The 12,871-nt window shown below is 40.0% G+C and overlaps 1 protein-coding gene across 9 annotated transcripts in view; it reads right to left on the minus strand.

Annotated features, from left to right (window-relative positions):
* Positions 1-12,871, minus strand: part of myom2a (myomesin 2a) — a 48,308-nt gene that overhangs the window by 5,650 nt on the left and 29,787 nt on the right. For 4 of the 9 annotated variants that reach the window (XM_080303243.1, XM_080303245.1, XM_080303241.1 and 1 more), the window contains 15 exons: positions 11,924-12,123; positions 11,788-11,841; positions 9,972-10,099; positions 8,777-8,960; positions 8,474-8,491; positions 5,875-6,049; positions 5,021-5,142; positions 4,220-4,407; positions 3,943-4,069; positions 3,447-3,625; positions 3,230-3,344; positions 2,454-2,613; positions 1,737-1,843; positions 1,552-1,596; positions 1,329-1,465 (listed from right to left, as the gene is read on the minus strand). In XM_080303243.1, coding sequence (XP_080159369.1) covers positions 1,329-1,465; positions 1,552-1,596; positions 1,737-1,843; positions 2,454-2,613; positions 3,230-3,344; positions 3,447-3,625; positions 3,943-4,069; positions 4,220-4,407; positions 5,021-5,142; positions 5,875-6,049; positions 8,474-8,491; positions 8,777-8,960; positions 9,972-10,099; positions 11,788-11,841; positions 11,924-12,123 — 1,939 coding nt within the window. Of the gene's footprint in view, positions 1-1,328; positions 1,466-1,551; positions 1,597-1,736; positions 1,844-2,453; positions 2,614-3,229; positions 3,345-3,446; positions 3,626-3,942; positions 4,070-4,219; positions 4,408-5,020; positions 5,143-5,874; positions 6,050-8,473; positions 8,492-8,776; positions 8,961-9,971; positions 10,100-11,787; positions 11,842-11,911; positions 12,124-12,871 lie in introns of all 9 variants that reach the window. The other 5 variants (XM_026171924.2, XM_026171925.2, XM_080303242.1 and 2 more) reach the window with 4 other exon arrangements.

A 12,871-nucleotide genomic window follows, 5' to 3' on the forward strand; every position in this document is an offset into this window, starting at 1 on the left:
TCTGACTGAATGCTGTTTGAGATCATATCAGTTCAAGAATGATGTGAACCAAAGCTGGGAAAAAGGAGAACAAGAAATGCAGGAAGTTTTACTCTTAAGTCCTCAACTTCATATTTATGTCATGTAATGGAATGTGTAGAATGAAAGTCCAAAAGGCAAACTTCAGATGTAGACTCGATGAAACAAAAGGCCAGCTGCTGATTTAGCTGATGAAATCCAACTTAGATGCAAACTGAAGTTAAATAATACAAGATGCAAAGTAACTAAATCCAGGAAACCAGAAGAAACATTCCAGGAAACAGAAAGGGAAATATGACATGACAAGTAAACACACCCAAACTAAGGCTTTAAATACACACAGGGCGGCTGTAGCTCATGAACAGGTCATCCACTAATCGATCCGTGGCCGTTCTAGTCTTCATGCCAAAGATGTGGAACCTTGAGCTGCTCTCGATGCGTGAATTGTGAATGTCAGAGAAAAAGCACTTAGATGTAGTGCGTGTTTAAATGTGTGTGTGTGAATAGGTGAATTAGACATGCTGTAGAAAGCGTTTCGAGTCCTCGGGTACAATAGAAATGCCCTATATAAGAACCATTTACCAGTTACATGCAGACACAGAGGGCAATCAGGGATGAGTGAAAACACCTGGGTAACAGAAAACAGCTGAAACCAATCAAAGACAATAATACAGGGGAAGTGAAACAAAATACAACACGAGACATAAATGACTATCAAAATAAAACAAAATAAAACACCCAAACAGAGAACACCTAACAGAGGAGACAACTTGACCAGATACACACAGACACTGGGAAGGCTAAAGGCTACACAAAGTGTCAGAAACATAAAAAATATTAAAGATTAACAGAAACCATATTACAAAGATAGTAAGAACTTAAGACTAAACATGGAGACATTACTAAAAGAATAAAATCATGAAAGTGATAAACTAAACTCTAAATAATCAAACTCAAACAACTAAAATCAAAATAGAGGATGCTTAATGACTAATAAGAATTCAATGTCCTAAAAGCAAGAGTTCAAAATATCTCGATGCGTGGGAATGTTCAATCATTCAGGTAAGAAAATCCCCAAAAGTTGATTCTGTTCATCTGCATGTAGCATTTTTGATGGGAGAAAGGACAGTGGGATGACTGACGAAACGCTTCTCCCACTGAGAACGCTACGTCCAGATGAACAGAATCAAGAATTCAAAATGTGTGATTGTATTTTTCTATTAGGACTGAAGAGACACAGAAGAGAAGACATACAACTCACTCATAATTAGATTTCACACTCACTCATTTCTGAAAGGTCGACACCTTACCTCCCCACTCGTGACTTCTTTGTCATTGACAATGAATCTATAGGACACAGATGGTGAAAGTTTGACTGCCTGCAACCAGAATCGCACGTGTCCTTTCTCCAGAACCTCATAGTTCAGACCATGTTTCAGAGGAACAACTGAAAAAGAAAAAGACATTTAAAAATTAAATTAGTAAGAAACAAACTGGATGTAAATGGGTTTGATGGGGAGGCACAACACTCACTCGGATGTCTGATGGCATAGCTGAGCTCCAACATAGTGTTCAGGGCTGCGGGAAAGATTCAAGAAAACAAATATACTCATAAAGAAACAATTCGGAGCGAGAAGAACTAAGGGGCTCTGAATTATGAAATCTGATGTTTTTATGACTGCTTTTGACATATAGAGCAACTTGTAGACATGACTGACCATCCTCAGTGAGAGTATGGCTGGCAGAGACTCCATCTGTGTCAGTGACGATGACAGAGTATTTGCCCAAATCATCTTTATCAGGGTTAGTGAAAGTAAGTCTGGACCTGTGAAATAAAGGTAAGATCCATTACAGTCAGGACATTTAAAGCAGTTTTCAACTGGGATTCAACAGGGTGTCAAACAAAAATTCTTTCACAAGTCACTTAATTCTTACTATAAATTTAATTTCCATTCAAATTTGCTGTTATTTAAAACAGTGGGTTTGTTACAGTGTCATGTTACATATCCTAATGGTATAGTCCTCACTATTTCCTCATACTCTTATTAAAAATATTCTGGTACATTTTGGTCAGTCAAACTTTTTTTTACTTTAAACTTAAATCAGTAAATTCCCATTAAATGCTAAGGCAATACAATCACCTGTGACTTTTTGGCCAGAAAAAAATGCAAAAAAGTGGCCAATAATGAGCTTTTTTAGAAAACACTTGAATGAACTATTAGCTTTTTGAATGGAAACATAAAAACTTGATCCGGCTGTGTTTCATGTTTTCATTTTGAGTTCACCGAAGCAAGATGACAAAGCAAACTAGTTCAGGCCCCGAGGGAGAAGCTCATTGTTTGCGCTGGTGTATTTACTGAATGATTCATTAGATTCGTCCCGCTGTCACAAACGAAGGACACAGAACAAAGTCAAAGCTCAAAGATCAAGCTTACGTTCTGCCTTTAGTTGTGACAGCCACTCTGGGACAGTCACTGATGAGTTTGTAGTTCTTCGACCACACAAACTTGGACGTCTCGCAGATTTCACAGGCCTCAAGAGACAGGAAGACATCTCCAGTCTCCTCATCCACACCAGCCACAATCTCCTTTGTGCCTGCAAATTACACGTGAAACTCTCCAGTGAGTAATAACAAAAATAAAATACTCGCTGTCATAAATAATCAGATAATAGTCAGATAATCTGTGTGGTTTTAATTCTAAACTTAGTGTCATAAATTAAACTGATAATCATGATATGAACAAATTCAATTTGCATTGCAGTAATTTGCATGTGTTTGCAGGGAGAAGTGATCAAAGATATTCACCTTCCAAAGTGTGTACACATCTTTTCAATGATATGTCAAATATTACAAAGTAAGGAAGAAAGCATTACTATGTGTCTGTAGAAATGAAAAAAGTAAACTACATGAAAGCACTACAGCCTCTATGTTTAGACTGTGTGAGAGAAATTCCCAAAATACTGTGATACCACACATAAGTTTTCATTTGTATATGAAATTTGATATCTCTAGTGAATGCTAAAGTTCTCTACTTAAAAATGCTTAACTGTAATTATCAGTGATTTTGTGTTTTATGTCTGCTCATACGATGTCTAAGTATTTTAATAAAAGACAATTATCATGCTGTCGTCTCACATGTCTCTGAATGTTTTGCCAATATAAAGGATAAAGTGCAGAGCTGGCTGCACACGTTCAGTTTGTTTTCATCACCTGGAATAGCTTTAGCACAGACCGGCTCTGACAACTGGGAAGGTTTTCCAACACCGTGTGCATTGACAGCACGGACTCTGAACACATAGCTTTCACCTTCCTCCAGTCCAGTCACCTACGAAAACCAGGGAAATATCATCACATGGAGAGTGTGACTTGGGTGTGGAAAGAGGGTTGGCCATTTGTTGGAATATGCATGATGCACCAGATTTGCTACCTGCAGGTAACGGTGGCTCACAGCTTCCTGATTCACAGTGACGAACTCTGATGAGCCCTTCTTAGCCATGTCCACAAAGTATCCAGTGACAGCACTTGCTCCAGTATAAATGGGAGCCCTCCACAGGATGACCAGAGAGTGGCTTCTGACCTCACTGAAGCTCAAGTCATAGGCTGGGCCTTGAATTTACAGAAACATCATCAGTTCCAGAAAGAACACACGACGCACGAGCTGTAGTTGAACTGGAGTCAACGCAACTTAACTGACATTTTTATCAGTTAAGTTTTTTATTTTTATTTTTTGGGCTGGAATTCAAATGTTTTTTTTTTAACCTTTAATACATTTTAAAAGCCTTGGATGCTCATTTTATTGATACATTTGCAGGAGTTCAACAGGCATTTTGGTGAATTTGCCTCTGTCAAAACAACAGCTGCCATACTCACTGTGAGATGCAGAGATAACTCTACAGAATAAAGTCACATGGACAATCCTGTACCTGGCTCTTCCATGGTCCAAGCTTCACATTTCATTGGAACGCTGGCAGCAGATGGTAGACCAACACCAGCCATGTTACCAGCAGTGACCCTGAACTCGTAAAAAGTTCCCTCCTTCAGATTTTCCACCTAAAATAACGTGTGGCACAATCATCAAATGAATGAATAAAGTAGTAATAATAAAGTGAGTAAATGTAAATTAATCAAATTTAGCTTTATCAAGTACAAGAAAAGAAAACTTTAAGAAAGAAAATCTTAATCTTGTGTCTGATTACTCACAGTGCACATTCTTTCTGTGACAGCGTTTAGGTTGACCTCCTTCCAGACTAAAGTGTCAGCGTCCCGCTTATCAATGTAGTAAGCGTTAACCTTGGAGCCACCACAGTGTTTGGGACTCTTCCAGGCCACAGTTATGGAGGAACCATCAGAACTCAGCATGGTGATCCCAAAGGGAGAGCTGGGAGTTGCTAAATTACAAAGTTTCACATTTAATGAAGCTTCATATTTAAACTTTGTATGACATCATCTTACATAACGTCTTTCAAAGTTCAACATTTTTTAATCAATCTAGGAAACGATGACTGTGATCGGCTGCATGTGAGCCTGTCATGCACTTTCTCACACTTCACTGAGCAGCCTGCAAAGTTTTATCGTAAAGTTTTCAACTCTTGTGCTGAGTAACTGTCAGACTTTGAAGTGTGAAGTGTTTTGTAGAGTCCTGTTAAAAATACGTCTCTGTGTGATCAAAACACAATAATGTAAAGTGAAAGGTGGATAAAGAGAAAGCTGTGGGTAAGTAAGGGGGGGACAAAAGTAAACACAGCTATTGAATACATACCATACTCAGCCCCCTTGCCTGCACAGAATAATGAAATGAATCACACTGAGCATCACGTTGGTTCAAGGACTCTGGTAATCTTAAGAAACACCATTTCTCTTAAATTATACATTCTCCAATGTATTCCTCTATTTTTTCAAAGAAATGTACATTTCTTTGAAAAAAATGACAGTTTCAAAGAGCGTTTTAACTTTTCAGAGGCAGCATATAAATCGCAATCATGAACTTGATAATACTCTTACCGAGTGCAGGCTCCACAGCAATGGGAGAGGACTCCTGTGACTCCTCACTGAGGCCAAAGAGGTTGACAGCTTGGACACGGAACACATAGGTCTCCCCTGGGATCAGGCCGTGCACCACAAACCTGAGGCACGCACACACTCATTTTTTAAATCAAATACATATAAAACCTCTTGAAGTCTTTCCTCTTGTTTCTATATATTTCTTTTTTTAAATATTATTTTGGGGGGGGGGGGGGGGGGCATTTGTCTTTATTGAACAGTGACAGTGAAAGATGGACAGGAAAGTGGGGAGAGAGTGAGAGAGGGGAAGACACACGGCAAAGGGCCACAGCTCGGACTCAAAGCTCGCTCGCTTCTTCTGGTCACAGGGCGTGTGGTCACCTGCTCACCTATTGAGCTAAACCAGTGCCCACATCGGATATTTCTATGTACATATTGTTATTCTGGCTAAACTATTTTTTGTGAGCTCCACTCACAAAAGCCATCGTGAGTTTATCTTCAGATTTGAGAAAGTCAGCTGATATTGGGAATACTGCAGAATAAAGTATAAAACAAGCTAGAAAATTGTTGAAATCATCATCATTTATCCATGACTCCACAACCTGCCTTTGCCTTATATTAAACCTGACACATTGCTCAGGGACTCTCAGACTGAGCTCTCTGTGTGCTGTGGAGTTACTGCACTCCTGTGTAACACTCCTCTAGAGGAGACACTTTATTTATATTCATTAAATTCTTTTTTTCCTTCTTGTTCAAAAGGCTGAGAAGCAAAAACTCGTGTTTTGCCAAACTGGTGTCATTTGAAACATCTGAATCACAGTAAGACCATCGTGTAACATTTTTGTCCCTCTTACCTGGTATGTTTGAAGGGTTTATGGTTGCATGCAAACCACTCCTTGGCTCCAACGACACGGCCGTCGATGTAATATCCCATGAGGTGTTTCAGGTGTTTGGGGGCCTCCCACTGCACAAACACAGATGACTTGGTGTTCCTAGTAGCAACAACATGGCCAGGAGCAGAGGGGACGCCTGTGCGGCAAAGAAAAAACATATATCAGAATCAGAATCAGAATACTTTATTGATCCCTGGGGGAAATTATTTTTTGTTACAGTGCTCCATTATAAACCAACATTAAGACAAGACAGACAATACGCTAACTAAGAATAGTACAATATATACATATATATACATACATACATAAGTCACTCATAAATAAATAGCTGGAAAAGAAACATGTGTAGTTGTAGCAGCAAACTGTGTTAAGTGGATGCGTTGTACAGGGAGATGGCCACAGGCAGGAAAGATTTCCTGTGTCGTTCAGTGGTGCTTTTCGGTAATCTCAGTCTCTCACTGAACGTGCTCCTGTGACTGACCAGCATGTCATGGAGTGGGTGGGAGGTGTTATCCAACATTGTCTTTATCTTGGACAGCATTCGCCTCTCCGACACCACCTTGAGGGAGTCCAGCTCCATCCCCACAAGATTGCTGGCCTTACGGATTAGTTTATAGAGTCTGTTGGCATCTGCGACCCTCAGCCTGCTCCCCCAGCATGCAACAGCATAGAGGATCGCACTGGCCACAACAGACTCGTAGAAAATCCTCAGCATTTTCTGGCAGATGTTGAAGGACCTCAGTCGCCTCAAAAAATAGAGACGACTCTGGCCCTTCCTGCAAAGTGCTGTGGTGTTTTTAGCCCAGTCCAGTTTATTGTCAATGTGTACTCCAAGGTATTTATAGTCCTCCACAATGTCAACACTGACCCCCTGGATTGAAACAGGGGTCAAGTGTTTCCTGGTCTTCCTGAAGTCCACGATCAGTTCCTTGGTCTTTGCCACATTGAGCTGCAGATGATTCTGCTCACACCATGTGACAAAGGAGTCGACCACAGCCCGGTACTCTGTCTCATCATCCCTGCTGATGCATCCAACCACCGCAGAGTCATCAGAAAACTTCTGAAGATGGCAGGTCTCTGTGCAGTGGCTGAAGTCTGTGGTGTAGAGGGTGAAGAGGAAGGGGGAGAGGACAGTCCCCTGTGGTGCCCCTGTGTTGCTGATCACCTTGTCAGACACACACTGTGGGAGACGTACATATTGTGGTCTTCCTGTCAGGTAATCAACAATCCAGGACACCAGAGAAGCATCCACCTGCATCACTGCTAACTTATCACCCAGGAGGGTCGGCCTGATGGTGTTGAAAGCACTGGAAAAGTCAAAAAACATGACCCTCACAGTGCTCGCCGGCTGGTCCAGATGGGTGTAGACACGATTGAGCAGGTAGATGATGGCGTCCTCAGTTCCGAGACGAGGCTGATAAGCGAACTGAAGGGGATCCAGATGTGGTCTTACTATGGGTCGCAGCTGGTCCAGGATGAGCCTTTCCAGGGTCTTCATGATGTGGGAGGTCAATGCCACGGGCCTATAATCCTGGGGGCCACTGGGACGTGGCGTCTTTGGTACAGGGACGAGGCATGATGTCTTCCACATCACTGGGACCCTCTGCAGACTCAGACTCAGCATAAACAGTTTATGAAAGACTCCACACAGCTGGGGGGCACAGGTCTTGAGGACGAGGGGACTCACTCCGTCTGGTCCAGCAGACTTGCCTGAGTGAAGTCTCCTCATTTGCATCTCAACCTGGTATTGAGTGAAGGTGATGGGTGGGGGAGGGGTGTCAGGAATCTCACAGGAGGCAACAGCGCCATGTGAAGAGAGAGGCTGGCACAGTGGTGTGGCTCTAGATTCCAGGCTATATACATGTAATATTAATTAATTACCAAAAGTATACAAAGCTGAAAGTGTTAAAGTGGAAAAAAGGACAAGGACAGAATGATTCCACAACTGATGACCTCAGACATCAAACCAGTTGTAAATATTTTTTTCTGTATTAAAGAACATTTTATTCAAATGACTAATTAATGTATCAGTTACTAACAATTTACTTTCTTACAGAACAGAAATCATGACAATTAGCTGTAAATAATACTCACTGAAGCTTTGACTTCCACCTACTTGTCTGCAGGTTACAGCTACAGCACGTTACTGCTACTCAAAAAACATGCATGCATTCGATATTTGTGCTGTGTTCTGTGTTCCTGTATATTGTGTGCACAAACACAGTGATTAAACACAGCACAGAGGACTTGTTTTTCAGTTCCCATGGAATGGCTTTGCCATGCCTTTTTGCAGAACAGGATGTTTAAGCAGAACACTGTGACAGAGGAGCGTTTCTGGGATTTAATTTGAATTTAGGCACGAGAGCCCAGAATAATCCCATTTTGCTTTATCAACTTCTCGTTACCCTGTAATATAACAGCTTACTAAGCCATCCCCAAGTGCTCCAGTTCATCACTTATAGTGAGAACAAACACACACAGAGCAGAGAGTGAAAGAGTGAACTTACAGCAGTGTGAAAAAAGTGCTTTTAAAGTGTGTTTGATATTTTTCTGTACATACCAATTGGAAGTTCAGTACCTGCAAAACACAGTCAATCACTTTTGAAATAAACTGTATTTGGGCTTTTCATGCATTTGTTTTTGTGGACACATTTACATGTATGCACTAAAACACTTTGCTTAAGGTAGACAAACACAAAAAAAGTTGTTTTAGTGACCTTCCCATCTGGACCTTTAATATCTATAATTCTAATAAATTACAAAATTTGACGATTCAGCATTTCTTCACAGGTTTTTGTGTGCATTGTGCTTTGCTGGATATATAATCATGTGTCTTTAAGTCTGCACTGATCCTGGCTCTTACCATCTTCATCAACCTTTTGGATGGGCTCAGAGGGCGCAGAGGCCTCGCTGGAGCCATACATGTTGACCGAATACACTCGGAACTGGTACTTTTGCCCGTCTTGCAAATCAAAAACTGGGTAACGAGGGGAGTGCAGTTTGACTGTTGTGTTGATCCGCTGCCAGTCTCCAGTGCCTGCTAAGCACTGTGTGGGAAAGTCAGGGAGGGGGGCAAATGAGAAGGTATAGCCATATGTGTTGTGGCACAGACAAAAAGAGCAGCTTTTATACTGTGTTTTACAAAGTTAAATCTCACTTTTGTTAAATTAATTAAATAATTTAAGATATAAGAATCATAAATAACAAAGTGTATGTTTGTGTGTGCCAAAAGGGTTAAAAATAAAATCAATCTTTGTGTGAATTCTGCTATTGACATGTAACTGAACCGGGGGCAATGCTAACACTGTTATTCAAGCTAAACCTGATGAAAACATTCTCTCACTTTTTCGGGAAATATAATAAACATATTGTGTAAATGTCAACATTTTTAGCAAGACTGTTTACAACTTGACTGGCTTGCTTAATGTGTGGCATTAAAAATACTATAAAAAGCACAATACATCAGATACAATATGTAATAAACAAGATTTCAGACTATCATCAACTTGAAATCTAGCATCTCAATATATAGCTACTATCACACAAATTTATATTACATTTGAACTTCTTGTATAAGCATTCACTATGGCTACTATATGAATTTGTTTGCAATATATTATAAGCTCACAGCTATGTTTACATCCTTGCGATTATATGCATTAAAACATGTCATGTGACTCTACACTGGTTGCAGTAAATCCATTGTTCCATATTTACACTGGGTAGCAAAACCCTGTTTAAACCCACGGAAGCTTCTCTAAAGATGAGATCAAAAGTTCAAAAATGTATCAAACTGAAATCTGGAGATATGCTAGTGTAGAGTTCTCTGTGTGAAATAAAAAAAAAACAAAGAAAAGAAAAAAAACATGTAGTTTGGGGTATTGAAGTTTCACGCAACCCAAACGTAATACAGCTTCGTTTGTGTGTAGTGCTGCCATTTAAGTAAAACTTGAGAGGACATTTAAATGTGACTGTCTTGTTTATCCCTCAGCTACAGTACCAAGGTTAAATCGGCTAAACTGAGAGCAACTGATGGGCAAAAGTGAAGCAGCACACACCTTCTCGATGACGTACCACAGTGGAGCTCGTCCACGGGGGCTAGGAGGCTTCCAGCTCAGCACAACATATGATTTGAAAATTTCGGATGCATGCACATCTGTGGGTTCACCTGGAATAGTTACGTAGCCTAGATTGGGAGTGAACAGTGTTGAGGCATAACATACACAGAACAGCAGCCACTGCAGAAGTCCCACATTATTCACTTTTTGTACTCAGGTTTTTATCTGTGGCTACAATGTAGCTTGCCATGTGTGTGAATGTACACACATGGGTGGATGACTGAATGTAGTGTAAAGCTGGGCGATCGTGGCTCAAGAGTTGGGAGTTCGCCTTGTAATCGGAAGGTTGCTAGTTCGAGCCCCGGCTTGGACAGTCTTGGTCGTTGTGTCCTTGGGCAAGACACTTCACCCGTTGCCTACTGGTGGTGGTCAGAGGTGGTGGCGCCAGTGTCTGGCAGCCTCGCCTCTGTCAGTGCGCTACAGGGTGGTTGTGGCTATAATGTAGCTTGAAATCACCAGTGTGTGTGGATGACTGGATGTGTAAAGTGCTTTGGGGTCCTTAGGGACTAGTAAAGCGCTATATAAATACAGGCCATTTACCATTTAAAGTGACTTTTACAATGCTTCTAATGTTACTGTTGAGCTTGCTTTCAAAGGCAGAGAGGAGATTAAATATTCACCACTATATGGACTTCAATAACGCATTTTCATAGAATTGTACTTATAAGTGATGAAAACAAACACAACTAAGTCCTGCCTTTTTCTCGCTTGTTAAATTCTAAAAGTGCTGATCAGCAGGACAATAACATTGGTGGAATTTTATTAAAGATTAAATAATTATTTTTGGTAGCATTCAACAATAATTACATATCCAAATGCTACACTAGAGCTGCCACAGCCTCGTATGTGGTTTGGTGGCTCAATGCTCACAAAACACACAATATTTTAGTTTTGTTTAACTACAAGTTTCATATACAGCAGTTAGCCATTAGATAAACCAGAACATGGATAAAAACCCCTGATATCATATTTCAGATTTTAAAAAAATAGAAATATGAACTAAAAGGACGTATCAAAGTTAAAGTTAACAGTGAAATGTGGGACTTCTACAATAGCCTTGATTGTGATATTATACAAATATGTAATATTTTTGATATTTTCTATTAGTTTCTAAAATTAGTTTTCATCTGTTATAAGTTTTTGTTAAAGTAGTATATTATATTAAGTGGACACAATTTAAAGAGAAAACTGTTTCAGTTAAAGTGTGAATGGAAAAAGTTCGATTAGATCAAAGACAGCACCACAAAAGTTAAGCTGGGAAGGCTCTGGAAAACAGTTTTCCCTGTGTTGTTTAAAAAAAACCTTATGAGAAAATGACAGATTAGTTCTAAGATCCGCATTAAAATGTTTTTCCTTCTCATGTTTCCTTCGTTGAAAAAGATACGAATGTAAAGGTCAGAATTCAAACGCCACACCTTAAGATGAAAACATATTCCTGTAATAGTGACTAATTTAATCATGCAGCACTCATTTGTTACTGGAATAATGATCATGTCCAATAAACAGGTATAAATGGAAAGAAAATTCACTGATAGTGGAACAGAAAACAGAACAGAACAGCAAACAAACATCAGTGAGAGTTTGATCAGGGAAGATGCCTTTTTAAGCAAACATCCCCATAAAATGTAAAATGTTCTCATGATGGTGCTGCTGGGGTTGAGTGACAGATGTTAGTATTTAGTGAGATTGTGAGGTGGTGGCTTAAAGATAGGGGAAACAAAAACTGTGAAACCAGACGAGTGTGTAACCACTATACCTTCCAGGTCATCATCCTTTATCACTATGTCGTATTTTCCTTCAATTTTAATCACTGTTGCAGGAAATGACAACAGATCGGTCAGAAAACGCTGGCATCCTGCTGTCCTGTATTTTGTATTTACCTTCATCTGTACCTTGCAGTCTCTCACTCTCTGCAGCGTCCAGGGCCGTCACTTTGTCTGACTTGCGTGAGGGCCTGCTGATGCCACTGCTGTTCACGGCTCTGACCCGGAAGTAGTAGGAGTGGCCAACCCTTAAGCCATGTACTGGGTATTTGCAGATCTTCACTGGGGCGTCGTTGCACTGCACCCAAGTGTCAGTGCCAGCTTCACACCTTTACAGCAAATAAACTCTCCATTATCATGAAATTAATATCTTTTTATAAGAAAGTACTTCACATGACATTTTATATTTGTTATGAGGCAATTTTGACAAGCTGAGAAGTTAAAGTATCCTAATAAACTGGTGAGAAGGGCTGCACTTGCAAGTATTTTTGTTTAAAGAAAACTGCAGTCCAGACCTTTCACCAGTTGAAAACATTTGGTGCATCATGAAATGAAAAAGATGACATAGAAGATCATACAGCAGGCAAAAATAGGGCAAAACTGATCTCCCAACCCTCCGCTGTAACCATCTGGTTGTTAAAAGAAGAGGGGATGTAGTCAGCTGTAAACATGGCTCTGCACCAACGTTTTTTTCAAAGATGTGTTGCTGCCATCAAATCGAAAATAAGGTATATTGTTTTTCTTAAAATGGTTCATTTTCCCACTTTAAACATCTGTTTAAAATATAAACATATGTTATTAAATACATTTTCAATGTTCCACTGTTAATAAAATACGCGTTCATGAGATTTGCAAATCCCACAAGTCTTATATGCACTTTATGTAACCATGAAAATAAGCAAATCATATCTGGCATTTGGTGTGAAAAGATACATTTAATTTAGAAAATCTTCTAAGGAGTGCAGCTCTAATAACTATGACTCACTTCCTTGGCATTAAGTGCAGTATAATTCCACTGTATTCATGTCAGTGTGCCAACTGTGGTCTATTTAAAGAGAGCTGGAAGCCTTCTCAAGA

This window comes from Astatotilapia calliptera, chromosome 6 (assembly GCF_964374335.1).
Source record: "Astatotilapia calliptera chromosome 6, fAstCal68.1, whole genome shotgun sequence".
In the NCBI taxonomy this organism is placed as follows: domain Eukaryota; kingdom Metazoa; phylum Chordata; class Actinopteri; order Cichliformes; family Cichlidae; genus Astatotilapia; species Astatotilapia calliptera.